At 36.4% G+C, this 26,865-nt stretch overlaps 1 protein-coding gene across 1 annotated transcript; it reads left to right on the forward strand.

The window, feature by feature from the left end:
* On the forward strand, positions 1-26,301 carry MTFMT (mitochondrial methionyl-tRNA formyltransferase). Its single transcript, XM_044662423.1, has 9 exons — positions 1-245; positions 2,031-2,240; positions 3,179-3,301; positions 4,612-4,714; positions 20,669-20,744; positions 21,683-21,774; positions 23,788-23,866; positions 24,654-24,736; positions 25,640-26,301. Exons 1-9 carry the CDS (start codon positions 1-3, stop codon positions 25,841-25,843), a joined length of 1,215 nt encoding a protein of 404 aa, XP_044518358.1. The 3' UTR covers positions 25,844-26,301.
* Positions 26,302-26,865: the final 564 nt, after the last annotated feature.

Genomic DNA, 26,865 nt, shown 5'->3' on the forward strand with positions numbered 1-26,865 from the left:
ATGCGGTCGCTGTTGCCGACCTTGCTTTTACCTGTTCCGGCTCGTGTTCCGGCGCCGGCCTGTAGTTTGTGCTGCGCCTCCCGAAGGAGGCCTGTGCACCAGTGGCGGGGACAAGCCACCAGCCCCAATCTAGGGGACGGCCGGGCAGCCCAGCCCAGAGTCCGGGAGCGGCCCCCTTGGCGGGTGCTCTTCTTCGGCACCGACAACTTTGCCCGGGAGGCGCTGCGAGCACTGAACGCGGCCAGGTACCTGGGGCCGAGGCCGAGATTTCCATTTGGTCCGGTTCGGCCTGCTCCCATTAGTTGGGGTGGGCGCTGGGCCTTGGCTATAGGTCTATATCTGGACCTATATGGACCACCCGCCCTAAACTTCGGGGTGGAAGGGCTGGGCTTCCTCGGAGCCCCGCCCCTCGTGTGTGCCCTTGGGCGGATGTGTTGGTCTGTCTTTATCTATCTCTGTGTGTAGCTCACAAAAATAAGTGGGGATAGCTTGATCCAGTCAGGTGGATACACTCTCCTGAAGAACTTTTTATTCTGTTCTCAAAAGTCTTTGGGCGTCCCTAAAGACAATGCAGTTTTAAGCTATTAAAGTTTAAATGAATAATAAACATGAATACAGGATACCCTTATAGCTTATACATACACTCCTTCACTCCCCTTACTAGCAAGGCACTCAGATGTCACTCTGCAGGACACAGTAGATCCTAATCCTGGGTCTGTAAACATTTTTTTTAAATATGTTGATAACTGTTACAATATAATTGGTTTCCTTTGCACAATAGATAAAGAACTTGGACCTGAAGTTATTCAAAGGAATTCAAACACAGGTTCAGACACTAGCTATGTGATCCAGAGCAAGTCACTTAATTTGCTTTTCCTCACCTGCAAAATGGGAATGATTAAAGCCCCTTCCTCAGGGTGATCAAATGAGATTATTTTGTAAAGTGCTTTGCAAACCTTAAAGTGCTATATGAATGATAGTTATTATTAATTCTATATATTTTACTTTATTTTGAAAACATTCCGAGAAGGAATTCATGGACTTCACCAGCTTTCCAAAGGGGTTAACTGTGTGACAGGAAAAAAGTTAAGAGTTTTTACTGACTGGACACATACTCTAAACTTCAAAACAGGCCTTCTGTGTTGTCCTTCTCTTTCCCATTCCTTCTAAGACCCCTGCCTACTTCTATACATAATTATAACTGACATAATATCTTAAAGTTTTTGAGGTACTTTAACATTTTGTTTCTTCTGATCATCATATCCTACCTAGGAGGTTGGTACTATATGTTTTATCCCCATTCTTCAGATGAGGAAAAAACTTTGACCTGAAGTTGTTAAGGTCACTTTGGTAGTAAGTAGCACTGTGGTATTTAAACCTAGGTCTTGCTAACTCCAAATGCAGTATACTTTCTACTGCCTCATGCTGCCTCCTAATCCTGTACATCAGTAGTGTCAAACTCAAATAGAAACTGATCCCTATAAGAGGCAAACTAAGAAAACTACAAATTAACATTGTGTTATATTGTATTTTTATTAATTTTGTTAAACATTTCCCAATTGCATTTTAATCTGGTTTAGACTATACTAGAAACTCCTATACCAGGGCTAGGACTTTGACACAGTTACTATTATCATCACTGAATAAAAAATTCAGAACTTATTAGGACTTTTATGATTTATATAATGTTTTCTGAAATATCCTGATTGATTATATGACCCTAGGGTTTTTCATGAACTTATGTTATTTTACTTACTAATACAATAACAATTTATAAATTGATTTATGTTGTATACTGTAGTTGAAAGTAAAAAATCTAATGCTTTTAAACTATTCAGACATATTCATTAATTCATGGCTGGCTTTCATCCTAATCCTGATTTTTTTACTTAGCCATTTGGTTTAAGTATTTAAACCTGAATCATTTGTCAGTTCAAACAAAAATGTATATTTTCATTTAGCCATAATACATATCTTAAGAAAATCACTCACTAACCTTGACATTTTCCTTCCTGTCTTATCATCTTAAGGGAAAATAAAGAGGAACAGTTACTGGAAAATATAGAGGTGGTCACAGTGCCCTCTCCTTCACCAAAAGGACTGCCAGTGAAGAACTATGCCCTTCATGCTCAGCTTCCAGTACATGAATGGCCAGATGTGGGATCTGGAGAGTTTGATGTTGGAGTAGTGGCTTCATTTGGCCGTCTTTTGAGTAAAAAACTCATTCTTAAATTTCCATAGTAAGTCTTCTTGTAAAGAAATTTAGAAATCAACAGTCTTTATAGACAAACTTGGTGTTTTTAAGTTGTAGTAGTTACTGTTTGAACTTTGATTTTGTTTCCTGTGATGTCATCAAATCTGCTTATCACTAAAAATAACATGAATCACCACCACCAAAAAGCAGGACATGTTTAATTTTTGATGACCTTGTGCTAGGCACTATACTAAAATAAATAATAGTCCAAAACTTTTGGGAGTTTACAGTATAAACAGACAAGTATACAGATTGTTATAGATAGACATGTACAATATAGACAGAACAGAATAAAATCATTAGACATCCTTAAAAGACTAATAAAATATCTAAATCAAGGATAAGAATATTGAAGTGAATAGGTAAAGCAGCAGAGATTTTAAAAGATTGTTTTGGGCTGTTGAGATAAAATGAAGGAAGCCAGTGTCTGAACAGATTATAATTTTTTTTTAAACCCTTAACTTCTGTGTATTGGCTCCTAGGTGGAAGAGTGGGTAAGGGTGGGCAATAGGGGTCAAGTGACTTGCCCAGGGTCACACAGCTAGGAAGTATCTGAGGCCGGATTTGAACCTAGGACCTTTGGTCTCTAGGCCTGACTCTCAATCCACTGAGCGACCCAGCTGCCCCCTGAACAGATTATTAACATAATTCACATTGTCCATGATTTTTGGTGGGAATAAAATGGATACTGGATCTTGAGATATTTTTCTCATTCTGTGATGAATCTTAAAAAAATAATTGTTTAATAAGTTCCCTGTGAACTATTATGGAACCCTTTTGGAACAGTAAATAAACTAGTCTGGTTTTATATAGAAAGCCATTTTCCAGAAATCAGAGAAAGTAAGTATGGTTTAAAATCATATAACAGTTTAAGAATAAACTATGCACCAATTTACATACTAATTCCCAGTTTTTCTAATCCAGTGGCATATTGAATGTCCATCCCAGTTATCTCCCGAGATGGCGAGGTCCTGCCCCTATAGTCCATACAGTACTTCATGGAGACACAGTTACTGGGGTGACAATTATGCAAATCAAACCTAAAAGGTACAGCAAGTTTCCTTTTTTTTTAATGTCAGTATCCTTATATATGCATTTCTAATGGCGCTAGTTATTAATCTTCTGATTTCAAAATGTTAAAGTTAGCTTTTTAACTCCATAAAAATGGAAGCAAATGTATGCTCTGATTTTTTTTGCATCCAAAACACCAAATCATAATCTTATAACTTCTATATTTTTAGAGTATATAGGTCCTTCATGTAGTCCTTGTATAGTTTTTAAATTTTTAAACTTAGATTGTTAGAAATTAAATTTCCATCAAGTGACATTTATTTGACAATTCTCTCATATGATATGGACTTAATTCTATTTATCAAAGACTTATGATTCTTGTTTGTGATAGCCAATTTTTCTTTCTCAAAGGATGGAAAAAAAAGAATGCATAATGTATAATTATGTAATGTAATTTGTTGTAGATTTAATAAATTGTTATAAATTTAATGCATTTGCTTTTGAATGATCTTTATAGATTTTTTCATATTACTACAAAAGTGAAAGTTAAAACTTATACAAGGACTTTATAAAGCCATTATTACATATGTTACAATCAGTTAATATCTATAGCAGAGAAGAAAAATGTTAAATTTTACAAATTGTTGTTCTATTTAAATTTTTGCTTTTGCAAATAATCATAAGGCTTTTGCCTGACATCAGCATATGTGAAGGTGTATCGAGGTACAAAATTATACCTTGCTCCCTGATGCAAATTAGAATACTTGTGGAAAATTACATGTCCTTTACCAGTAATCCTGATGATTTAAAGGCAGAACTCTTAAGTAAACAAAATATAACCTTTGGGAAAAGAAATACTTCTTAAAAAACTCAATACTTTTTCTAACCTTATTTTCATGAATTATAAATTCTTTGCTCCGTATTTTTAGTAAAGGAAGATAAATACATTTGTAGTAAAAAAGTGTCTTCCCATAGCCCTGTAGCTAAAGGTAAATTCATTTTTGTTGTGTTTCTTATAGACACATCATGGGTTGTTTTTTTCCTTTTTAGAACAAACTCAACGTACAAATTAGTTTGCCTATCTTTTCTGCCTCTCAATTCTATATTTTTGTTTTCAAAATCACATCATATATCAAACTACTTCGTTTTTTACCTTGTTTTTGATGTTAGAGGTAGCTGTTAGGTACTAGTCACATTGGCTGCCTTATGCCAGCCCCTCCCTTTAGAGTAGCTTATGGTAACTGTATCTTTAGCACAAGCCCAAGAGGGCAGAAATTTAGTGTGATAGTGTTTTTCTTCACAATTATGGTCAGTAAGAATTATTTTCCTTTTCATTGTTCTTTTAGGTTCGATGTAGGACCAATTATTAAACAAGAAGCATTTCCTGTACCACCCCAGTGCACAGCAAAGGAATTGGAAATATTGTTATCAAGACTGGGTGCCAACATGGTAAAATTGTCCCACAAAATCATATTGTATTTTCTTTCAGTCAGTAAAGCATATAAGGAACATTTTATCATGTAGAATGTCAGCTCTTTGAAGGCAGACATTTTTTTTCATTTTTTTGCCCTTGATGTGGGCACTTAATAAATACTTCTTGATTTGAATGAGATGTTTAAAGCTTGAGGGGAGAGGGAAAAGGGTGATTCGGTGTTTTCTTGCTTAAATATTAGTTATATGGCTGCTAGATGGTGCAGAAAGAGAGAGGGAGCAAGGAAGGGAGGCAGCTAGGTAGTGCAATGGATAGAACACTGGGCTTGTAGTCAGGAAGATTCTTGAGTTCAAATCTTGCCTCAGACATTTACTAATGCTGTGACCCTAGACAAATGACTTAACCCTGTTTAGCTCAGTTCCTCATCTTTTAATTAAGCTGGAGAAGAAAATGTCGAACCATTCCAGAATCTTTGCCAAGGGTGGTGAAGAGCCAAATAGGAAAAGACTCAACAACAAAATGTTAGTTAGGCTAGCATTCATAGTCCTCTATAATTTAACTTGTCTATCCTTCTTGCCTCCTCACTCTCGTTTTTTTTTTTCTTTGTATTTTGGCCTAATTGAGCATACTTACTATTCTCCAAATACCCTGAGCTTTGCCTCTTCATCACCTTTGGATATGCTGTTCTCATTCTCTGAAATCCCTTTTTACTTTCTTTTATCAAAGGTTTATGCTTCCTATTACAGTACAGCCCTATTTACTCTGTAAAGTATAAAGTATAAAGACCATCCCAAACTTTGGTGATCTCTCCTTTCTTTAGCATTTTTAACAAATTTAATAATTAGCTTCTTCATTTAGAAAATCGTGCAACATAGTCCATGCTTAACTGTATGCCTTGTACTTATTAAGTTGTATCCTTTTATTAAAGGGGATTTGAAGTAAGGAATACTGTACTTGGATTTTGGAGATGGATTCAAATTCTTACTCTAATATTTACTAGCTATAATAACAAGCCACTTAGCTGTTGTAAGAAGAAAATTTTAGGTATTATATAGATATGTATTTAAAGTGTGGCCGCCAGGAATCAATAATTCAGGTTGATTCCGTAATTAAATCAGACCCAAGTCAGCATCAGGTTTAAGGTAGTTTATTTATAATCGGGAAGGCAAAGGTATGGGAATAAAGAGGAAGGGAGAGGCTATTCCAGGCCTGCAGAGGCCTGGATGAGAGAGAAGGTTAAAAGCTCAAATAAATTAGGCTGCAAGCCACAAGGCCCAGCAACCAGATAGGCTAGTGCCTACCCAAGGCAGAGTTTTGGAAGTGGCCTAGGTAGGCCAAGGAAGTCAGCCTAACTTACCCATATGACAATACAGAGTAGAAGCTGTCTGTGGTCTCAGGAGCTCCTTCAGCACCAAGTTCAAAGCGGGAACTGCCTCCACAGGAAGTAACCAACATACTTAAAGAGATAGTGTCTTTCGTCACTTCCCATGGGTCCACCTCTAATTCAAGTGGACAGATGGCAGTCTCTACATTGATTTGGACTGCCCAAAGGGCAGTCCCTTGTTCTTGATTTGTTATTTATTGTCACGTGTGGGTAACTCATCTCCCCTCCCCACTAAGCGAGGTGGGAATGACCTCATCTCAGGTAGGTAGAGTTTTGACTATAGAATGGACTAGAGCTAATTTTATTTACACACTGTGTGACCCTAGGCAAGTCACTTAACTCTGTTTGCCTACTAACTCTTGCCCTTTTATTTTAGAGTTATTACTAGGACAGAAAATAAGGGTTTAAAAGGAAGGGTGAGGGGCTTCTAGGTGGCACAGAAGAGAGAAAGCTGGGCCTGGAGTTGAGAGGACTTAGGTTCAAATCTGGCACTTCCTAGCTATGTGATCCTGGGCAAGTCACTTAATCCATTTGCCTAGTCCTTGCCCTTCTGTCTTAAAGTTGTTAACTAATTCAGAAAGTAAGGTTTAAAAAAAAAAAAAAAGCTACCTCTTTGAAACTCAGTTGCCTCATCTGTAAAAAGGGGGTACTAACATTCGCATTATCTCCCCACAGAGTTATTATAGGGAAAGTACTTTAAAAATGAGTTACTGTGGGCAGCTGGGTTGCTCAGTGGATTGAGAGTCAGGCCTAGAGATAGGAGGTCCTAGGTTCAAATCCGGCCTCAGACACTTCCCAGCTGTGTGACCCTGGGCAAGTCACTTGACCCCCATTGCCCACCCTTACCACTCTTCCACCTAGAAGCCAATGCACAGAAGTTAAGGGTTAAAAAAAAAGAATTAAAAAAAATGAGTTACTGTTTTACATGTTAAAGGAGTAGCTTATAAGTTCTCAGAACAGGAAAATGACTAAAAGCAGGTACAGCAAGAGCAAGTTAAGTTAGACTAAGCCCATCTCCTTTTTTGCAATGTTATTAGAATCATAGAGGCAATGTGGCATAGTGGACTTGGAGTTAGAGAAACCCTTGGTTGCAAGGCTGTCTCTGACACTCACTAGCCGCATGACTCGGCAAATAATTTGACTTTTGTATGGCTCGTTGGACTTCCTAGAACTAATGTACTAAATCATAGATGGGTTTCATTCTCTGCTAGGAGTCTCTCATGCTAATGAAATTATTGATCTCACACACACTAGGGCAGTAGACCCAGGGGTTACTTAGACATTTTCCTGGATTTTGGTATGGTATTTGACAGGTATCTCTACATGGATAAGATAGAGTGATGTTGTCTGGATGATAGAACAGTCAGATGACTTTAGAACTGGTGAAATGAGCCGTTGAACAGAGTTGTGATTGTTAGATTGGTTTGGGCTTAGAAGGAGGTCTCTAGTGGAATGCTACTAGGTTATTCTTGGGCAAATTCTGTCTAGTGTTTTTTTAATCAGTGATGTGAGCACAGATGGCATGCTTATCAAATGACACACATCTAGGAAGAATAGCTAACATGCTAGATGACAAAACGGAGTACAACAGTCTCAGGGGGGTAAATCGAATATGATAAATTAGCATGTAAAAATGGAAAATCTTATGACTAGGTTGAAAAATATCAACAGCATGTGCAGAATGGGGGAGTTGTGGACAGACTAAAGTTCATATGAAAAATGCCTAGTGGTTTTTTTGACTTTGAGCTCTTTGTGAATCAACAATATAGCAGAGCAAGAGAGCAGGTAGGTAACTCAGTAGATAGAGAGCCAGGACTAGAGAAAGAGGAGGAACTGAATTCAAATGTGGTCTCAGATACTTCTAGGTGTGTAACCCCAGGAAAGTCACATAAGCTCAATTGCCTAGCTGTTAGCACTCTTCTGCCTTGAACCTATACTTAGTATCAATTCTAAGATGGAAGGTAAAGGTTTAAAAAAGAACGATGGATGAAAATTGCAGCTTCAAGCTTAATATAAAGAAAAACTTCCTTCCAGTTAGAGCTATCCAGACATAGGCTGGGCTGCCTCAAGAGATAATTACTGAAAGTTTTCAAGTAGTGGGTAAATACTTTGTTGTGTATTGTAGAGGGGAGTCTTTCTCAGGTGAAGAATAGGATTGATTGTAAAATCTTTTCTAACTCTGAAATTCTAAGGTGCTCTATTATTTTTTGTCATTCATCACTCTTGCCATCCACTCTAGATTGCCCTCCTCAACCATGACTTACTGCTTTGTATTCTATGTGCCAACTCTGTCACCCTGCACATAGCAATTATTCAAATATTTGTTCATTGTGATAATTTTGAAAATATGAATGGATAGAAACCTAAATCATAATCAAAATCTATGTGTGTGAATTAACCAAAGGCTATAATTGTACAGCAACAGATAGAAATTAACATCAGATGATACACTCAGGGTATCTTAACTTTTCAGAGCACTCTGTTGTTCTACCAGCTGAATAGTACCTTTCTTATACTACTCCCTTCACTACATTACATTGTCAGCCCCAGTCCTTTTTTTTAAACCCTTACCTTCTGTCTTAGAATTAATATTAAGTATCAGTTTTAAGGCAGGGGACTAGTAAAAGCTAGGCAAAAGGGGTAAGTGACTTGCCTAGGGTCACATAGCCAGGAAGTGTCTGCAGCTAGATTTGAACCCAAGTCTTCCCAACTTCAGGCCTGGTACTCTATCCACTGAGCCATTTAGCTGTCTCTGAATCCTCTAGTCTTATACATGTCCTTGTTACCTCTTCTAAATCCTTTTCCCCATTTTGAGAAGCCCTACTGCTTTCCAGGACTATTTACTTGGCTCACCTATCTCCCATCCTGTTCCACTATGCTTGCCAAAATATTTTTAGATTATGTCCCTCTCATCAAGTATGTTAACTGTCCTTCCCAACTTTGTCTAGTGTGCAAATTTGTTGTTACGATTTTTTTTTGTCTTAAACTTGGGGCTCAGCAAGCTATAGCCAAAGTGCCAAATCTGCCCAGAGAGCCAGTTCTGACTGCAGCTACAGAAAGCCAAGAATGATGTTTTTGGGTTTTTTTTGCAGTTTTAAATACAAGAAAACTTTATTTTAAAATGTAAAAATTAAACCATTCCTGGTTGAGGGGAGAGAGCTTACAGAAATAAGCAGTAACTGGTCAGATTTGGCTGATCCCTGATCTAAGTTATTGATGACAAAGAGGCATGATACTATAGTGCATAGTGTAACAAATAAAAATTGGTCAGGAAGCTCAACACCAGAGTTATAAACATTGAGAGACAGAGAGAGAGAGAGACACAGAGACAGAGAGAGAGACAGAGAGAGAGATAGATTGATTTCCCAGGTTTCAGCCCAGGGTGGTCCCCTCAATGCTGGCTTCCGCTCACCAAACGCCAGCCCAGGGAGCCAGCCTGTTCAAGAGCAGAAGTAAAGAGAGAAACTTCTCTCCTTCCTACTTGTCTTTTAAACCCCACTAGCTCTTCCCTCCATGACAGTGTTGCACGTTGACACTGACACAATGACTCTCACACTGAGAGTCCCCTAAATAATTTCCTTCACACAATCCTGTTGAGCTTGAAGTCAAAGAGGCCAGGTTCTATTTCTGTCACAGACATTTATTCTGTAGGACTCTCAGCAAGTTAATTAGTGTTCCTAAGCCTCTGTTTCCTCATCAGTAAAATGGGGATAGTAATAGCATCCAACTCAAACAACCCATTAAATAACAAACATTAAATTCTTCATATGTGTCAGGCAGCATGGTAGGGACATGGGGGGAAAAAACAAAAATAGTCTCTCATCAAGGAGTTTACATTTTTATGAGGGAGACAAGAAGTATATAAAGGGGTATAGTCAGAATATATACAGAGTAGATGGAAAATAATCTTAGGGGAAGACACTAGTGGTTATGAGATGGAAAAGGGCTTTCTGTAGCACTTGAGCTGAATCTTTTTTTAAATCCAGTCTTATTTTCTGTTCTAAATTCTTTCCCTCCCACTTCCCCCTGCCATTGAGAAACCAAGAAACCACTCATAAATATATGTAAGTCTAGCAAAACAATTTCCTGCATTAACCACATCAAAAAAAAAAATAATAATAAACCCCGCATTCTGAATCCGTTACCTCTCTATCTGGAGGAGGAGATAGCTGGTTTCACAGTGAGTCTTCTGGTACTATGGCTGGTTCTATTGTGTTAAACAGAATTTCTAAGACTTTCAAAGCTGTTTGTCTTCATAGTACTGTTGTTACTGTATAATTGAACTGCCTGGAAAGGAGTCAAGGCTTCTAAGAGGTAGAATTTTAGATAGTGAGTAGTCTGTGAATGAGGGGGCAGCCAGGACAGAGGCATGGAGGTGGGATATAGAGGATTCTGTGTGAAGAAAAGTAAATAGGCCCATATGGCTGAACTGTAGAATGTTTGGAGAAGAGTGATGTATGAGAAGACTGGAAAGATGGGAAGGGGTCAGGTTGCAAAGAGCTTTAAATTCCAAACATTGGTGTTTATTGATCCTAGAGGTAATAGGGAGCCACTGAAGATTGTTGGGAGGATCAAATGAGATTGTAAAGGACTTTTCAAACCATGAAGTGCTATATAAACTATAATTACTGATAAAAATGTTCAATGGAATTGGGCCAACCAGTGGTCTCTGAGTCAGTTCTCCAAAGAATTAAAGTTGATATGAAACTAATAACTATTCTTTATATCTAGCAATTCAACCAGTTTGAAATCTACTTAATTGTACTATTTGTCCAGCCTACATATCTACACCTTGTCCATAAGACTAGCATAAGTTACTTTGTCATATGAATTGCTTAAAATCTAGACTAATTATATCTGGTTCCCTCCTGATCTATTATTATAGAAATCTAATCATAAAAAGAGATGAGGTTAGTCTGTCTTGACCTGATCTTTTTTTTTTTTTTCTCTAATCCTTACCTTCTGCCTTAAAATCAACACTTAAGTATCACTTCCAGGGCAGAAGAGCAATAAAGAGCTAGGCAATTGGGGTTAGGTTTGCCCAGAATCACACAACTAGGGAATACCTAAAATCAGATTTGAACCCAGGCCCTCCCATCTCTAGGCCTGGCTTTCTATCCACTGAGCCACTTAGTTGTCCCCTGACTTATTCTTGATGAAATTGCACCAGATCGTCTGTAACTTAATTATCTATATTCAAAACTTTGTTGACCATGTCATTCATCTGTTCAAGAAACTTCAAATTTTCCCCATTGTCTTTAGATGAAAATTCTTTGGTTTTGTTTTTAAAGTCCTTCCCAGTTCGACTACATTCTGTCTTTATAGGCTGATTGCATATTGTTCCCTCAGCCCCTCATTGTTCTGACCAACTTGATTTCCTTATTTTTCCCTTCAATAATGATCCTTTTCTGACCTATGTACCTTTGCACTGTTTGTCCCCAATGTTTATAATGCCCTCCCCTCTTAACCTCCTTTTAGAAACTTTAACGTCTTTCAAGATTCACTAAAGTGACATCTCCACCATCTAGGAGTGGAATTCTTAACCTTTTTTGTGTCGTGGACCTCTTTGATAGTTTGATAAAGACGTTCTCAGAATAATATTTTTAAGTGCACAAACTAAAATACAAAGGAGGCCACTTATATCAGAATACCATTATCAGATTAGGACAGCGAGGTAGCAAAGTAGATAGAGTTCCAGACCTGGAGTCAGGAAGATTTATCTTCCTGATTTCAAATCTGGCCTCATATACACAATAGCTGTGTGATCCTGGGCAAGTCACTTAACCCTATTTGCTTCAGCTTCTTCATCTGCAAAATGAGCTGGAGAAGGAAATAGCAAATCACTCCAGTATCTTGCCAAGAAAACCTCAAATGAGGTCATGAACAGTCAGTCATGACTGAAACAATGAATAAGAACACCATTATCAAAATATTTCTAAAAACAATCTCAAAAGTGATCCAACCATTCTAGAAAGTGATTTGGAACTTTGCCCAAAGAGCTTTAAAATTGTGCATAACCTTTGATCCAGTAATACCACTGCTAGGTCTGTCTCTCAAAGAGATTTTTAAAAGGAGAAAGGACCTATTTGTACAAAAATATTTACATCAGCTCTTTTTGTGGTGGCAAAGAATTAGAAACTAAGAGGATGCCCATCAATTGGCCGAACATGTTGTGGTATGTGATTATAATAGATTACTACTGTGTTATAAGAAATGATATGAAGAATGATTTAAGAAAGTTCTGAAAAGACTTAAGTGAACTGAGGCAAAGTAAAATGAGCAGAACCAGAAGAATATTGTACACAGTAACAGCAATATTATGTGATGAACATTTATGAATAACTTAGCTATTCCTTGCAATAAAGTGATCCAAGAAAATCCTCAGGGATTCATGATGAAAAATGCCATCCATTTCCAGAGAAAGAGCTGATAGAGTCTAAATGCAGATTGAGATAGACTGTATTTCACTTTATTTCTTTACCTTTCTTTCATTTGTTCAAGTTCTCTTTCACCAAAGGACTAATATGGAAAGATGTTTTACATTTTTACACATGTAAAACCTATATCAGACTGCTCACCATTTCAGGGAGAGGGGACGGGGAGAATTTGGCTCAAACTTAAAGAAAATAAAAGTTTAAAAGTATTTTTTCCCTGGAATTGAATTAAAAAATAAAATATTAGCAAATTTTTTTAAATTTCACAAATTCAAGGTTAATAACCCTTGTTCTAGAAGCCTTTGCTTATTTCCCCAGTTGTTAGTGCCCCGTATATCCCTGTGTAATTTTTTTTTTAAACCCTTACCTTCTGTCTTGGAGTCAATACTGTGTATTGGTTCTAAGGCAGAGTGGTAAGGGTAGGCAATGGGGGTCAAGTGACTTGCCCAGGGTCACACAACTGGGAAGTGTCTGAGGTCAGATTTGAACCTAGGACCTCCCATCTCTAGACCTGGCTCTCAATCCAGCTGCCCCCCTGTGTAATTTTTGATGAATTATATTCTACATCTATTTATTTATGAATGTCTCCCCTATAGAATGTGTTTCTCCTTTTTGTTTTTGAATGCCCATCACCTAGAACAGAATTGAACACTTGGTAAGGTTTAATAAATGCTTGTTAATTCTTCCTCATTTTTCTCATCTGTAACATTAAAAATTAATATTATGCTAAATGTAATATTTAGAAATTGGTTTGGAAATACAATATTAGTTTTAAAAAAAGATTGTTGTGGTCACCGTTTATAAAATAATTAACCCTTAAGTCATGAGGATGATAATAGCTTTTTAAAATTTAATTTTAATATAAATATAATCTAAGAAAGAAATAAGGAGGGAAGAAAATAGAAAAATAATCCCAGCCTACCACCCTAATCTTACCAGCCCATGAGAGAAAGACCCCTAGCCAAAGACCTCCAGAGACAAACCCCATCTCCTCTACGATCTCATTTTTAATAGTCATCTTTCTCCATGTCACTTCCTTTCCCTGTATGCTGGTCCATCACATCCCAGGAACCAATCAAAGTCTTTTTTGACTCGGACCAGTAATCCTTAGTTCCAGGTTATGATCCTAGGACTCTTAACCTGTGACCTCTGTTTGGAGTATTCCAGCTACGCGAACGGGCTGGCTTGGACGAGCAGAAAGTTTACAACCCTGGAAGGACGGAGTTCCCTTTACACATATCTAGTAGTTTACATTGTCCTGTTTATGATATTTCTTTCACCAACCTCTTCCTATTCCCATTGCCACCATTCCAGTAAAGGCCCTTATTTCTACCTTCCTATGGAATGTTGCTTCTTTCTCCCTTCTCCAGTACAGCCTTTACACTATTATCAGATTAATCTTCCTTCTGCATAAATCTGATCGTTTCACTCCTTTGCTCAAAAACCTTTTTTTAAATTGATAAATTTTGTTTTAACCATCATTAAATATATAGATATTCAAATATATGGATCAAAACCAGAGATAGTACAAGCAAAATCATAAGCAAGAACAATAAGCAAAACCTCCAAAACTCCCCCCCCCCAAAAAAATAGTAGAATATCCAGTACGTAGTGGGGGAGCAGGGGGAGGATACCCCAACGTTCCATAATAACTTATTCTGCAAAACAACATAAGAAGTGGTTATTAATGATTGTGCCCCTATTATTTACCCATAGTAAAAGAAATGAGACCCTGGACATTACCTTAAACAGCTGCACACCAGGCTTGTCTCCTATATCAACCATGAGATTTGTTGCTATGTTGTCTTCTTTACATAATTGTATTCAGTATGTGTTCTCCACAGTCATCGTTCCAGATGGCTCAGAAGTCTTCTGTGACCCTTTATTGTTTGCTTACGACCTTTCTCAATCTGGCATCAATTCTTCCTTTCCAGTGACTATACTCTAGCCAAACTTAATTGCTCTTCAACTGGAAAATGCCTTCTACTTTTGTACATCAATGTCTCTGATTATACTATACTATACTATACTACACTACACTATACTATACTATACTATACTATACTATACTATACTATACTATACTATATATTGTATCATATCATATCATATTATATTACATTCTGAATTATCTTCTTCTCCTTTCTTGTGCATTGAAATCCTGCCCATCCTGTAAAGCTCATTGGAAAATGCCAACTCTTCCGTAAGTCTTTCTTGATTCTTCTTTGGCTGTAACCACCTCTCAGCCTTTATGGAGTTCTTTGTTTCAAGCCTCAACCATGTGCTCACTTATCACCTCTTCTAGTTGCTTGCCTTTGCATCATTACATAGACCTACAAAATTTGAAGTTCCAAAGGAAGAGAACTACCTCTTCCCTAAACTTTGTATTTCCCTACTGCCTACCTTAGTGTTCTGCATACAGTAAGTACTTAATAAATGTCTACTGAATTGAATTCCATCTGATTTTGCTTTTAGTGGAAAGGAATTAAGGACTTATTGGAAAAGAAATAAGTGGAAATATTCTGAAGAGAGAGACTTAGTTTTTTTGTAAGAGGAGTAGAATTAATAAGAGCCAAGAAATAAAGAAATAAGAATTATAACAAAAAAAAGTATTGGTTATACAGTATTTAGGAACAGAGGCACTGCACAAGTGTCAATAAAGTTTAAATAAATACCAAAAGAGATTTTTTTTTTACAGAAAATATTTGAGACTCTGAACTATGTAACATTCTAGAAAACTAGGAATTAGGAATTTCTTTCGTGCTATATATATAAATGTAAAGCGTAGCTTTTCTGTTATAATACATATTAAAGCATCTTATTTTGAAGTTTACTAGGTTATGAACAAGTTTGTAGTTTTCTGTATGCCTAATGAAATATATTCATTCATACAAGTATTACTTGAGTGTCCATTGTCAGGATTGAGGGCCACTTTTCCTAGTACTATTCTAGCTGGCAGTGAAAAATGCCTGGTTAAATTCTTTAAGAGTACAACTCTTTTTGAACGTTTATTTTCAACATACATTTAAATGCCTACTTTTACACTGTGTTAGACTAAGAAAGATTGGACAGATATCTATGATCTAAGTAAAGTGAACACTCCCTCCAGGGATGCAGTTCATGAGCTGCTCCCTGTACCTTCTCATCCTCTGTGACTCATACCTCTCTTCTCATTCAGCTTCTACAGCATGTCCGTCCATTGGGCTGGGACTGTCTTCCAGTCTCTTGATGAAAATGAAGGGCTGTCCTTTAGTTATTGCTCCTTCTCACCACATGACCCTGCCATGTTACTTTTTGGTCATATATTTTTTTATATCATTCATGCCATTTCTCTTGTACAGTTCTTTATTTGTACTGTCAGGATCACCATGCATTTCATTGCATTTGAGTGGCCCTCAGCTATGTTCTTTGAAAAATAATATTCCATGCCTCAGGGTCAGACAAGATCAGAAGAATATTACTGAGGCCAACTAGGTAGTTCAGTAGATTGAGACCCTGGGCAAGTCACTTAACCTCCATTGCCTAGCCCTTACCGTTCTTCTATCTTGGAACCAATACACAGTAATGATTCTAAGATGGATGGTAAGGGTTTTAAAAAAGAAGAATGTTGTTCTTTTAAAAAATGATCCTTTGTTTTGGGAGAAAGCATGAGATAATTAAAAAACTATGCAGTTTCCCAAAGTCAACTCAGCCCATTCTTGCTGTTGCATTTTTGTCCTAGATTACTGTTTATCTACCATGTCTGTTCAAGTTATATATATTGATAGGTCAGCTATATGGGTTTTTCAGTGAACTATATCATATTCTGGACAATAGGCATTCTTCATCCATTAATTTTTTTTTCTGTCTAAATAATTAGACTAAACTCTTTGGAATGATTTAGAACTCATTTAGAAGTTCTGCAGTGTTGCTGAATTTGTTGTTGAAATCTGCCCAATGTCATTTACAAACTAGAACACCAGGAGCAGCTAGGTGACTCGGGATAGAAAGCTAGACCTAGAAATTGGAGGTCCTGGGTTCAAATGTGGCTTCAGACACACTAGCTGTGTGACCCTAGTCAAGCAATTTAACCCCAGTTATCTAAACATTACTGCTCTTCCTTCTTAGAACTTATACTTAGTATCAGTTCTAAGACAGAAGGTAATGGTTTTAAAAAACAAACTAGAGGACCTCACCATTTATAGGAATCCTTCTTCCTTTTGGTCTTGGTGCTGAACAGCCTCTCTGATAAAGGCAAATATTCTTGGCAAATTGGTGTGTTCCCATTTGATTCCTTACTTAATGTTTTTAGTCACAGGGTCATTGAACAAAGTTATCTTTGAAGGAATCTTATATAATACCAACATGCACATGGGAGACACATTGTTGGAGAAGATTTTAAGGTGGTATTTTGCTTGGCCTAATTTAATCCAAGCAAATAGAGATGTATTCTTTATACCTCCCCAGTCAGTTGTGTCTTGATATAGAAGTGGTCTGCTTTAGAATATTATTTGCAGTAAGCTGTCTATAAATCTTCATCCAAGTTGTCTTCTACATATGTATAGTTTTTTTATGTAAAGGTTTTGTGGAGTTGGAAACGAGACAAGCAACAGTTATAAATATTCTCTTGGTTAACTTTTTTGTTTGTAATAATAAAGTCTAAACTTTAAGCCTAAGCATTCGGTTTACTAATTAAATAAGAAATTGTTTTTGTTCTCATAGAATTCAATCTATTAAATTATTTTTTCATATTCTTTTCAATTTTTCAATTTTTTATTTTCTTACCAATTATATGTACTTTCCATGTTTTCTGAAGTTATGTGATCCATATTGTCTCCTCCTCTTCTTTCCTCACATATCGAGTCATCACAATATCTTACCCTCTTCTCTCTGCTTACGTGGCCACACTCTGTTTCAGGCCCTTTTCACTTTTCATCTAGACCAATGATGGATGGGCACACTACTGCCCACGGGCCAGATGCAGCCCCCTGAAATGTTCTATCCAGCTGTGTGACATTATTCCTAATCTGACAAATACAATGAGTAGGATACAATACAATGAAACTTCGAAAGAGTTGCCTTAGAAACAGACTGACAAATGAGCATTTCCTTTCCTTTGGCTCCCTCTTTAAAAAGTTTGCCTATCTCCGATCTAGACTATTAAAATAATCATCTAATTAATCTCCCAATCTGCCCTCCACATAGCTGCCCAAGTGATTCCTAAATCACAAGTATGTCACTCCCTACCCAGGATTCCCTATCCCTGCTATGTAAGGCTCTTTATAAGCTGTCTCTCACCTACCTTTCCAGGTTTATTATCCATTAATTCCCTTGACATATTCTCTGCACCTCCCAAACTATCCTTACCATTCCTCACATACTCTCCATCTGCCTACTTTATACTGTTGTATATAGGCTGTTCCCCGGCTAGTCTCTTTCAAAGCTCAACTCAGGCATCTTTCCTTCTGAAATAATTCTTGATCTTTACAGCTACTAGACCCTCCCTCCACCCCAACAAAATCTTACTTTGTATTTTGTATATCTGTTGTATATATTCATTATAACTTCATATCTCCAGTGCCTGGCATAAAGCAAGTGTTTAATAGTTGGTGGCATGAAGTGTTGGAGTAAGGAGAGGCCTCCTAACTTCAGGGACTTCTTAAACTAAAGTATGGAGGTGAGAATGGGAAAATGTATACAAGGAGAGCAAGGAGTCTTGATTGACCAGAGTACAGAGAACATGGGAAAGAATCCTATGAAATGACTAGAAAGGCAGTTGGTTATGGCATAAGGATGTGGAAGGCCTCCAATTCCAGACAAGTATTTTGAACTTTATTTGGTAAGCCAATATTTCCCAAACTAATTTGTTGATAAAAAAAAAACACTTTTAGGGCTTGAACTTTCTTGACAAAAACTGTAGTGTTTGTCAACAGGGTCTGGGGATGTGGAATGCCCTTGGGAAAAAGTGAGTCCAGGAAACTTTGGAGGAAAATCAAGAAAATTAAACCTGTTTTCATTCTAAAAAATTGTTACACATGAAAAGTACTTTTGAGAGATTTTATAATTAAGATTATAAAGGAGAAATATTGTTAGCACTTGTATTTCTTGTGAAGTTTCTATTAATGTTGTATGAAAGGATGTTTCTATGTAGCAAAGCTTTGTGAGCAGGAAACAGCTGGTAAAGGATGGTGAGAAGATTGTTAAGTTTTTCTCACACAAGGAAGATCTCTCTGGCAGTTTTGTGATGGATTGATTTTGGAGTAAGGTGAAGAAAATGGAGGCAGAAAGATGTTAGGTTTTTGCAAAAGTTCAGGTTGATGGCAATCAAAGAGGGTACTAAGGTGGTATTACTGAGTTTAGAGAGGAAAAGATGGCCAAATTGAGAGATTTACAGTTTTAGCAAGCACAGTTGTGAACTGACTGTGGGGAGCAGCAAAGGGAATAATCAACTACATCTCCAAGGTTGTGTGCACAAAGAGACTTCTGGATATGGTGGTACCACGAGCAGAAATAACAGACACAATAAGAGCAGGCTTTGGAGGACCAAGAAGTTTGAGTTTGAGAAAGTATCCCAATGTAGAATGAAGCTCTGTATTTGGAGTCAGAGGACCTGGGTTCAAATCTCAGCTTTGCCACTTACTACCCAAGTGACTTAATTTCTCTGGGTTTCAATTCCCTCATCTGTAAAATAGAAGGAGTGGAGGAGAGACTAGACTACACTGGATAATTTCTTAGGTTCTTTCCATTCCCAAGCAGGTACACCTCAGTGGCACACTAGATAGAGAACTGGGCCTGGAGTCAGGAAAATCTGATTTCACATCTAGCCTCAGACACATCTAGCTGTATAATCCTGGGCAAGTCACTTAACCTCTGTTTGTCTCAGTTTCCTCATCTATAAAAATGGTGATAACAATAGCACCTACCTTTCAGGGTTGTTGTGAGACTCAAATAAACTAATATTTGTAGAACACTTTACAAGCCTTAAAGTGCTATAAAATGCTCGTTATATTTTATCAGTGGTTAGGTTTTAGAAGGACTTTTAATTTTTGAAAAAAATTACTTATTCATTTATTTTTTACCAATTACATGCAATAGCAAATTTCCACAAAAGTTTTCCGAAGTTATATGATCCAAATTGTCTCCCTCCCTTCCCCCCCCCCAGAGGTGGCAAGTAATTCAATCTGAGTTATACATGTATCATTGGAAGGACATTTAAAACAGATTATGTTCCACGGGTAGTTGGTGATGTGGAATAGAACTCGGGTTCTAAGGTCATGAATGGAGAATGACTTTGGGAATCATTTGACTAGATTAACAGTTATTATTTATAGAAAGTTTTATTCTATAACTAGGGGGTAGCTAGATGGCACAGTGGCTAGAGTGCCAACCCTAGAGTCAGGAAGACTCCTCTTTCTGAGTTCAAATCCAGCTTCAGATACTTATTAGCTTTATGACACTGAGCAAATCACTTAACTCTGCTTGCCTCAGCTTCCTCATCTGTCAGATGAGCTGGAGAAGGAAACAGCAAAACACTCCAGTATCTTTGTCAAGAAAACCCCAAATGAGGTCACAGTCAAACATTCAGTGAAACTGAATACACACTCTAATCAAAGAGCCAAAGAAGCCTTGTTCTTAGACTGTAAAGCTTTCCTGAAATTTGCATTCTTGAATAAGTTAGCAAATAAACATTTGGGGTTTGGCCTTTAGGAACTCTTAAAGCCCACTTAAATGAGTTGCATAGTTTGAACTGCTATGAGGTCAACACAGGTTTATGGCCTTATATTTGTATATGATGAGTCCATAGTAATGCCTTTCCAGTAAATGACTGCTTCCCATGTGGACCAGTTAGCTTTTTATAGAAAACAAAACTGCCCTAAGAACACTCTACACTCCTCACCTAGGCCACTGACTGAGAATCTTGTTGATTCCCCAATGCCAGGGTCCTAGGATGATAGACACTGCTAGTACAACTCTACTAGAAAAACAGTAGCTCTGCTAGTGACATTGTAAGGTCTGGTGCTTCATTAAAAATCATTGAGATAGTATTTCAGTAAAAAGCCAGGGTAGTAGCTAACTTTGCTCCCAGTTCTTTTGAAGTAAAAAAAAAAAATTACTCAGTATCAGAATTTGATGTATTTAGTGTAATGTTAATTTTTTAATCTCCTTTTTTGTAGCTAATTTCAGTCTTGAGAAACTTGCCTGAAAGTTTAAAAAATGAAAGGCAGCAACCAGCTGAAGGAGTAACATATGGTAAGTGTTAATTGTATAAAACTCCACCTTGGGCTAAACAGATTTACTGGCTCTCTTGCTTATCTCCCTTATTTGTATCAAAAGGGGAAAGATTTTTACCTGGGCTGCTAACAAACTGAAGCCCCATAACTAAATTCTGCCCCAATGACCATGTAGCATAAATGGATTCAGTCATTTCCTCATTCCAGATCTCTTTACCATCATGTTTTCACCCACAGAAGAGGAAAAATGTGATTATTTTGTGATGAACTGTCTCTCAAAATGTTTTATTCTTTTATTCACTTTCCTTTGGGGTTTGGAAGTGTTTTTTGTTTGTTTGTTTTTAAACCCTTACCTTCCATCTTGGAATTAATATGAAGTATTGGTTCCTAGGCAGATGAGGTTTAGTGACTTTCCCAGGGTCACACACAACTAGGAAGTATCTGAGGCTAGATTTGAACCCAGACCTCTCCTGCCTTTAAAGGCTTGGCCATCAATCCACTGAGCCACCTAACTGCTGTTAGTGTGTTTGTTTTTGTTTCGCATGTTCTGCAAAGAAAAGTTGAATTTTAAATGATATCCCCAATGTCATTAAGACTAAAATTTAATCAAGAATCTCATTTCCCAGCCTGCACTATTGAAACTGGCATATAATCCACAGAAGAATTATATTTACTTTCTGTCTAATTTTGTTTAAACAAAATCATTTATTACTCTATGTATATATGTTATAGTGATTGTTACCCTTAAATACTAGGGTATTTTGAGAGAATTAGAATATATATTAATTGATACAGTGCCACTCATTTTACCATAAACATAAAATTCAGTAGTTCAATAAAATTTAATAACAGTAGCAGATCCAAAATTTACCTTAAACCTAGTCGGTGTCCTTCATGGACTTTATAAGTCTAGTAGGTGTAAAAATGTTAATTTTCATTATTGACATTACTTTATAGCTCCCAAGATATCTGTTGCTATGAGTTGTGTAAAATGGGAGGAACAAACTCCAGAGGAAATATTACGACTTCATCGTGCCATTGGCAGCATGGTAAGGCATCTATTTCAATCCAATAGTGTGGGATGGAAATCACTTTTTTGGATATTTTGAATGAGGACTCAACTGTGCATAATTAGATTAAGGAATATGTTAAATGTAAACAAAAGATTGACTTGTTTTCATGAGTAAGTTCTTGTAAGTCAAATTCTTCAATCTCACATATTACCGTAAATGTACTGAAGTTGTAGCATATGTTAGTCTTTTCAAACACTTGGATTCAGTTACTCATTTTCTGCTGGTTCAGTGCCAGGTTTCCTATTAAAAATCTTTTAAAGGTCACACAAAGGCATAGACTAAAATGTGAACTTCTAGAAAACAGTCTCTGGATATTCTGAATATCCCCTACAGTTCGTAATACATTTAGAGTTCTTAGCAAACTTAAATCTTCATCAATAATAATGTTTCAAAAACATTTTGGGGATTCAAAAGTTGGGAGTTTTCTAAATGAAAATATGAAATGAAGAACAATTTATACAAGATGTCCCAGAAGTTTTAGTGTAGTTTTAAGCTATTAAAAATATTTTAGTTATTAAAAACTTAAAACTGCATTAAGATTTCTAGGACACCCTAATTTTTTCAGTGGGTGAGTAGATAAAAAGTAATAATAGTTAATATTTAAATAACACTTGAAGGTTTGAAAAATGCTATCTATATGTGTGTGTGTATTGATATATCTATATCTATATGTCAATCATTTGATCACACAATAGCCCTGTAAGGTTTGGGGTTTATTGCTTTTTGATCACCATTTTACAGATGAAGAAACTGAGGCTGAAAAACTAAGTAATTTTCTCAGATTCACACAGCTATTAAGATTTGAGACAGGATTATAATTCGGGTTTTTCTGAATTACATGTCTGTTACTCTATCCACTGAACCAGTGATATCAAACTCAAACAGAAATGGGCAGGTACATATTGACTTAGAAAACCACATATTAGCACTATCTGTATTCTATTATATTTTTATTTATTTTGTTAGACATTTCTCAATTACATTTTAATCTGGGCAGCACTCCTGACCCTCTATATTATACCACTTAGCCTAGCTGCTAAAGGGCAGAGTGATGACTAATTCTCAAAGTGTGAAAGTTTGTTGTAGAAATCAGTGTTATACTAAACAGGGGAGAGGAGGTCAGAAAGAAAGTGAAACCAATATTTATTAGATATTTTGCTTTTCAAATAGTTTTGTTTTACTTAAATTCCCAAGTGTTTACAGAAACTTAAATTTTCTAAAACCATAATGAATTCTTTTGTGTTATATGGAAGGAACCAAAAAGGCTGTTTTTAAAACCTTAAAAAATCTTTGCTCCATAGTGTGGGAAAGTTAATTCATTGTATTCTTTTAAAAAATAAGTATTTAATGAATCATGTAACCATGTTAAAAATGAATATTAATAAATGTTTAAAAAAATAAGTATTTAGTACCTTAAAGAAATCTGTAATTTTTTGCTTTAAGATTTTTTTTTAACAGAACAAAGAATTTATCTTTCAAACGCCAAATCAGAACAGGTGGCTGAGGGACCCAAAGCTGTTTTATGGCATGTGTTTCTCCACATGCTTTTATTGCCACCTGCTTCGTGGCATGAAACAGATTTAGGGCCTTTGACCACCTGTTCTGATTCAGTATACTTGTGAGAGAAAATCTTTCTCATATGTTCTTTTAAATCCTAGAAATAAGTCAAAGAATTTATTAATGTACACAATTAGTACAGTGCCCATAATACTCATCACCTTGTCCTTTTCATAGTAAATGTTCAATAAATGCTTGTTGATGATTACTTTTCCTGAATGGGGTCTTTTATATCCCATAACCCATCTCCTTGTGTTAAAGAAGGATTGGCTTCATTTATAACCTATTCAAAAAGACTTAGGCAACATTAAGATTAACTCACCATTTCCTTCATTAAAAGAAAATAAGTAGAATTGGATAACATCTAGTGATCGATGAGAAGTTTTAGTGTGTTGTAGTCCTTCTAAATACTTATTTTTCATTCATTTTCAGATTCCATTGCAGACACTCTGGATGGGTAACACCATTAAACTTCTAGATTTGGTGGAAGTTAATAGTCCAAGCCTTGCTGGTACTAACTTTTAAATAATTAAAATAAAAGTGTTTTCACTTGGTAACCTAACTGAAAATGTATTGTTTTATCTCAGATCAGTCTTGCCTGAAATGTAATTTGTATAGGAAACTCAAGTTTGTTTAGGCAAAATCTCATTAATTAGACAGTTAGCCTTTCCTTGGAGTGTACAAGTAATTTTATCTTGACAAATGCCATAAGTGAAGATCCATGGGCAGCTTATTGGATATTTGGGGGGGGGGGGGCGGGGGGGAATGCTCTTTAGCCACAGATTGTATGTGTCCTCAGGCTAGTTCCAGACCTGTAAAATCCAGAAATATCTTCCCAATATTTAAGTCTGGAATGGGCCTCATTTGAGATTTAGACTTGGGTAGGGAGGATCAACTAAGAGATATCGTCAGGGTTCTAAACCCTGTCATATTTTTTTCCACAAATCAGTAATTATATCACAAAAGGGTCAGGCAACACTTTCACACTTCTTAGTCTGGTCACTAATTATATGTGTGTATATATATTTTCAACTAATTATATTTTTAATAAGAGATTCATTCTCTCTTTTGTATTAGAAAACTTCTGATTACATTAATGAATTATACAAGACCCAGACTTTCCAGTATTCATGTGTTAAATGGAACATTGGGAAAACACTGAAAGTTTTTCATCCAAAAATTTTGTTTAGTTTTGAATCTATCCTAAGATAATTTAAAAAATTTTTCGCCTCATTTTCATTAAGCAGCCACCAACCTACAAGAGTATTGCTTCTCTTTTTCTCCCTTTTTTTTTTCAGATCAGAAATTAACAGGTCAGTCTGTTCTTCCAGGAATGATAATATACCACAAACAGTCACAAATACTCATGGTTTGTTGCAAGGTATAGATTTCTTTACTATTATTTTATTTCATTTGGTCAATGTTTTGGATATTTTGCTTGCTCATATACTGCACAGAATTGCTCATCTCTTGGTTATAGCAAATAATTTTAGACAGTAAAGAAATTCTTCAATTTTCTTCAAGCCATTTATTCTAAAGCATAATTTGTTAAGTGGTATTAACTAGTGAGGTTTAGTTGAACACTCAGTGCTAAATGAAAATCTGAAAGGATGTGCAACAAAAGCAAATGTAATAAGCATTTTGTAAATTCCCTTTATGTAATGCCCTGTGGTGAGGTTAGGAGGAAGATATACCCCTCCTTCCCCCCACTCTAGTTGAGGCTCAGCATACCTTTTGCCTGGACTATTGGTCTTCTGATTTTATCTATTTCTAGGTTCTCCCCTCTCTAATCTATCTTCCTTCTAGATTTCCAGTAAAAATATATTCCACAGGTGCTCCCATGTTCAGAAGCCTTTAGTAGCTAGGTTTAGATACAAACTACTTACCTTGACCTTGTTATTTGTCTCCCACCTACCTTTGCAACATTATTTCACATTACTCCCTTCATACACTCCTTTTTACAACCAAAATGATTTATTTTGGATCTCTCCTCAATTAAAATATGCTTCCTTTTCATTTTGACTATGCTTTTTCCTTTATCTGTCTGGGTTTGTTGTTGTTTATTCTATACATTATGTGTATGCATTCTGGTTTTGTACCTGTCTCTCCTGCCTTAATAAGCTCATGTAGGCTAGAACTGTTTATATAACTGGCTTGCAGGATGTTGGGCTGTGCCTTACATGGTTAGGCAAGTAATTCTTTTTAAGCGTATCTGTCAAAAGCTTTGCTTTCGTACTATGACTGCCTGGTCTGACTACCTTGTCTCTTATCTATCTCTCTGCAGGGTGGCTGGATTGGGGTACGATCAATTATTTTCAGGAAAAAACTTACAGCTACTGATTTCTACAATGGATATTTACACCTTTGGTTCCAGCAGAATTCCCAAGCCCATCTGGAGGAGTGCAGATTTCAAACTCTCAACTTTGCAAAAAGGGAATATGGGAAAGAACCTGAATTGTTGCTGTGCAACAGTGCATTGAGTATTTAGGAAAAAGATGGACAAAAACCTATCTGTAATTTAAGAAATCCCATTTACAAGTAATTACCACTCATTTGCTGAAGGCAGCATTGTTCTGAGAAGTGATTATTTGCTACTTCAGATTTTAAATCGGTCAAAAGCTTCCCCTGTTCAAAATAACTTTGCCCACTTTAATGGCTAAGGTAATTGGTTAATAAATGTATTTTTGTTTTATTCAGGAGTAAATAAAACTGAATACTATTGCAAAATGGATAAAAATTATCTATCTTTGCAAGGGTATATGCAGATCACAAATGTTTATGGATATATGTGCCATACTTTACCCACTTAGTGTGTTCTCTAAAAATTGTTTGTAAAATGAAATTTTGAAAATTGAATGATTTCTTCCTTAAGTTGTTTTATACTTTCAGAGGCAATTCTTTAATTCTCTTTCCCATTGATCATTAGTAGTGAACTTGAAATTTCTCTCCCCTCTCCCACCTTCACCTTTTTATCAGATAATTAATATATAAGCAAACATTTAAATATATGAGGAAAGTCATTCAGTATAAATTCTCTTATAAAGCAGAAAAATCCTATAATATGAACAATTACAGATAATTAATTCAACAAATTTAAAATTTTTAAATCTATTCTTTAAAAAAATCTATTTTGCCTCCAGGAATGGCATGGAAAGAGTCACCTTTTGGATTTCTTGTGATGATATCATCAACTTTCCAGATTTCCTTTGCTGAGTTCACCTTAGATAAATCCTATTTCCCAATACAAAGTTCTCCCTATAGAGAGTTTTCTCTGTACCTATTTACTTGTTGAGGTATGCTCCCAAATGAAGAGGGACCAGTAGATTAGATGTCTTCGAGGGTTAAATTTCCAGACTGATGCTTCTTGGAAAGTGTTTGCTAGATGTCACTGACCCAAAAGACCTACTGAATTAATGCCCCTTTACGCAAGGCCACACAGTTGGTAGCTGGAAGCAGAACCCAAATGTTCTGACTCTAGCACAGTGCTTTTTCTATTGGTACAATTGGTTT

Source organism: Gracilinanus agilis, chromosome 2, assembly GCF_016433145.1.
Source record: "Gracilinanus agilis isolate LMUSP501 chromosome 2, AgileGrace, whole genome shotgun sequence".
NCBI classification, from domain to species: domain Eukaryota; kingdom Metazoa; phylum Chordata; class Mammalia; order Didelphimorphia; family Didelphidae; genus Gracilinanus; species Gracilinanus agilis.

Coding starts and splice junctions, on each gene's coding strand:
- MTFMT (XM_044662423.1), top strand. CDS start 1: ATGCGGTCGCTGTTGCCGACCTTGCTTTTACCTGTTCCGGCTCGTGTT. Junction 246..2,030: donor CGAGCACTGAACGCGGCCAG/GTACCTGGGGCC, acceptor TATCATCTTAAG/GGAAAATAAAGAGGAACAGT. Junction 2,241..3,178: donor CTCATTCTTAAATTTCCATA/GTAAGTCTTCTT, acceptor TTTCTAATCCAG/TGGCATATTGAATGTCCATC.